At 28.3% G+C, this 3,196-nt stretch overlaps 1 protein-coding gene across 1 annotated transcript in view; it reads right to left on the bottom strand.

Annotated features, from left to right (window-relative positions):
* Positions 1-3,196, bottom strand: part of LOC108570223 (chromodomain-helicase-DNA-binding protein 7-like) — a 19,323-nt gene that overhangs the window by 8,164 nt on the left and 7,963 nt on the right. Inside the window, 6 exon segments of the mRNA XM_017932041.1 lie at positions 1-45; positions 169-688; positions 1,998-2,289; positions 2,365-2,671; positions 2,710-2,883; positions 3,008-3,195. Of these exon segments, the coding sequence (XP_017787530.1) occupies positions 1-45; positions 169-688; positions 1,998-2,289; positions 2,365-2,671; positions 2,710-2,883; positions 3,008-3,195 (1,526 nt within the window).

Here is a 3,196-nt window from a genome sequence, read left to right on the forward strand (position 1 = left end):
ATCTCGTGCTTGATATAGTAAAGCATTCGGACACGTAACAGTACTCTGTACATAATATAAAAATTATTTACAATATTTTAATAAAACTAAACAATAAATTTACAAATTACAAATTTAAAAAAAATTGCATTACTCCAAAAATTGTATAAATTTATTTATGGTACGTACTTATTTGCATGACGACTCAAGTGTTTCCTGTAATTACTTTCAAGAAATATATCTCCGTCATATTTTTCAGCGTTACTCCAATGGTTGGGATCATTCGGACCTCCATTGATAACTGATCCGCGCGTTTCTCTACCTTCTCTGACTCGCCCCTTTTTCTTTTGCCTATTATTTCGTCCACTAGTATTAACACATATAGTTTTGATCTTTTCTCCATTTTCTACTGGCGTAATAAGATCACAAATAAAGTTACGAATTTTTTCATCGCCACGATAATAACGAAGGCAGTAGAGTAAAATGACTCGTGCGCAGTCTTCAACGTCAACTTCACGCCATCCTCGACGGAATTGACTATGTTGAAGAATCTCTTCCCATCGACCCCATCCAAACGTAAGCAGACCTCGTTCTACCTTGAAGCATTCACTTCGTGCCCAACTACCATACACCACTTCACCTTCTCGTGGAACATATTCGTCGCAGAATTTTCGAGTCTTCTTACCAAATTTATCTCTTCGTTTTTTACCTTGTAATAATAATAAAAAGAAATAAATTATTACATTTTATATTATGAATTTAACATATTGATATAAAATATAGGGAAATCTTATCTTTCATGATGGAAACGTAAATGATTTTATAACAACAGCAAGCAATAATACAAAAATCATGTAACAAAATAAAGTGGTTTTATTCAATGTGAATTATTAATAAATTGTTATAATTTAAAACTTTAAATTGCCCTACAATATTTAACGAAACCATTGATAATTACAAACATATATATTGAATAATAATTATCTACTTTGACAAAAAATAATAAATTGCACAAATAAAGTTAGGAAATGAAAAAAAAGGTATTTGAGAAATATTAATAAACTTTTCTTAGCTAATATGATGTAAGAACGAAACAATATCTATATTCGTTTATTAATACAGCAAAAGGAATAATTGTTTGATTTGTCATGCATTGCACAATATTATGTCCCAAAATTATACTGTAATATAGATTTCGCATAATATAATAAGAATAAATTTTCCATAAAATTACAAAATAATATATCTTTTCAAATGTTTTGTCTTATGACAACATTTTGGGGCACTTTATGTAGCAGAAAATCACCAAAAGTAATATAACAAAAAAAAATGTAATATAACAAAAATAACCTACAAATTATTATAATAATACTAATATTGTAATTATTAGCGTTATAGACATGCATGCATGTAATTATGCTCGTGTGTATGTAACATTTATCAAAAATACTAAAAACCGCTTCAAAAAGAAACAAAAATGCAACGAAATAGTCTAATTGATAGTTATTGTAAAAATTTTATTTTAAAAGCATTGCTTACTTTCGTGAAATTAAACTTGCTAAAATACTGTTTTACCATCTTTTAAAAATAGTTAAGAATTCTATGATAAATTCTGCATTTGTTTACTAATGTAAGTATAAAAACTTTCTTAGAATAAAACTGCAAAGATATTTGCTCTATTGCATGGATCATATATGTACAATGCTATTTTTATATACAGGGTAATGTTACTACTTGTAATATGTATTCTAATTTTTATATGAATATATATTATGCACATTATGTTTTATTACACAAAAATTAAAGAACTGTCAAATAAAAAATTGATTAAATTGAAGAACTATTTTACTAATTTATGGTTAAAAAGTGTTCAAGTATTTGGAAATAAATACATAAATATGACCCAATACCTTTGTAATTATCGTAGGTTATTAGTCCACTCTAGATATCACAGTGATTCAATGAAGTAATAATGCTAAAAATGGTATTGCCTTAACACGAACTAACAATGAACATACCTCTACCTGTTAACCCACTACTTGTTTCATCGTCACTGTTATCATCCGAACTATCAAGATCCGACATGACAACAGATTCATCATGACCATATCGTTTAATTTGTGTTCTTCGCCTAGGTTCTGATATTACTAATTCATCCTCTTCCTTTTTCTCTGTAGTATCAATTTCAGCTTTCTTTGCCCATTTTTTCCAAAAATCTGGATCGTCAATATTTATATCTGATCTATTAGATGAACACGCAAAACTGGCCTTCGAAAATGTCGATCCTTTTTCTGCTTCTATCGTAATAATCTATATAATTGAAATTTTGTAAATTAGTATTAAATAAAAATAAAATATCTAATACAATAATAAGTTTTTAATTACTTGTGTTCTCCGTTCAAGTATCTGTTCTATATCTTCTTCACAAAATTTATCTCCAGCATTGTCATCATCCATAATAGCACCATAAGCACCCTTCTTTAATAAATCTTCTATCTCCTTTTTGGTTAATTGCTTATTACTAGGATCTTTACCACCTTGACTTGTATTCATAGATTGTAGAATAGCTTTATCTAATCCAAGCTTTAAAGAAGCTTTATCGAACATTTCTCTTTCATAAGTATTTCGACACAGTAAGCGATATACTTTCACCATCTTTTGTTGGCCAATTCTATGACATCGAGCTTGAGCCTATCATAAAAATCATTAACTTATATATTCATCGTTTAACAATTTATAAAATATTTTAATTTCTTATCTGCTGCTGTAAGATTAATGCCAAGACCCCCTGCTTTGGTACAAAGAAGAAATACGAATCTATCAGAATCAGGTTTACTATAACGGTCAATTGCAGCTTGTCTTAAATTTCCTCGAATACGACCATCAATTCTTTCATATGGATACCTGAACAGATAATTTTAATAAGATAATTGCCAATTTACATACTATTGAACTATAATTTTCAATAAAGCAACTATAATATTAATTCGGAAACAAAGAAAATTTACAACCAAAATAAGTAACTTACTTTTTATATAATAAATAATCTTCCAACAAATCTAAACATTTCACCATTTGACTAAATATTAACACCCTATGTCCACTAGCTTTGAGTTTAGGCAGTAATTTATCAATTAAAACCATTTTTCCAGAACTATTCACTAATGCATGATAATAAGCTTCTGAGTCTTCCTTTTCACCAGTCTTGTAATCCAAT

The sequence above is a fragment of the Habropoda laboriosa genome, unplaced genomic scaffold, assembly GCF_001263275.1.
Source record: "Habropoda laboriosa isolate 0110345459 unplaced genomic scaffold, ASM126327v1 scaffold81, whole genome shotgun sequence".
Classification (NCBI taxonomy): Eukaryota; Metazoa; Arthropoda; class Insecta; order Hymenoptera; family Apidae; genus Habropoda; species Habropoda laboriosa.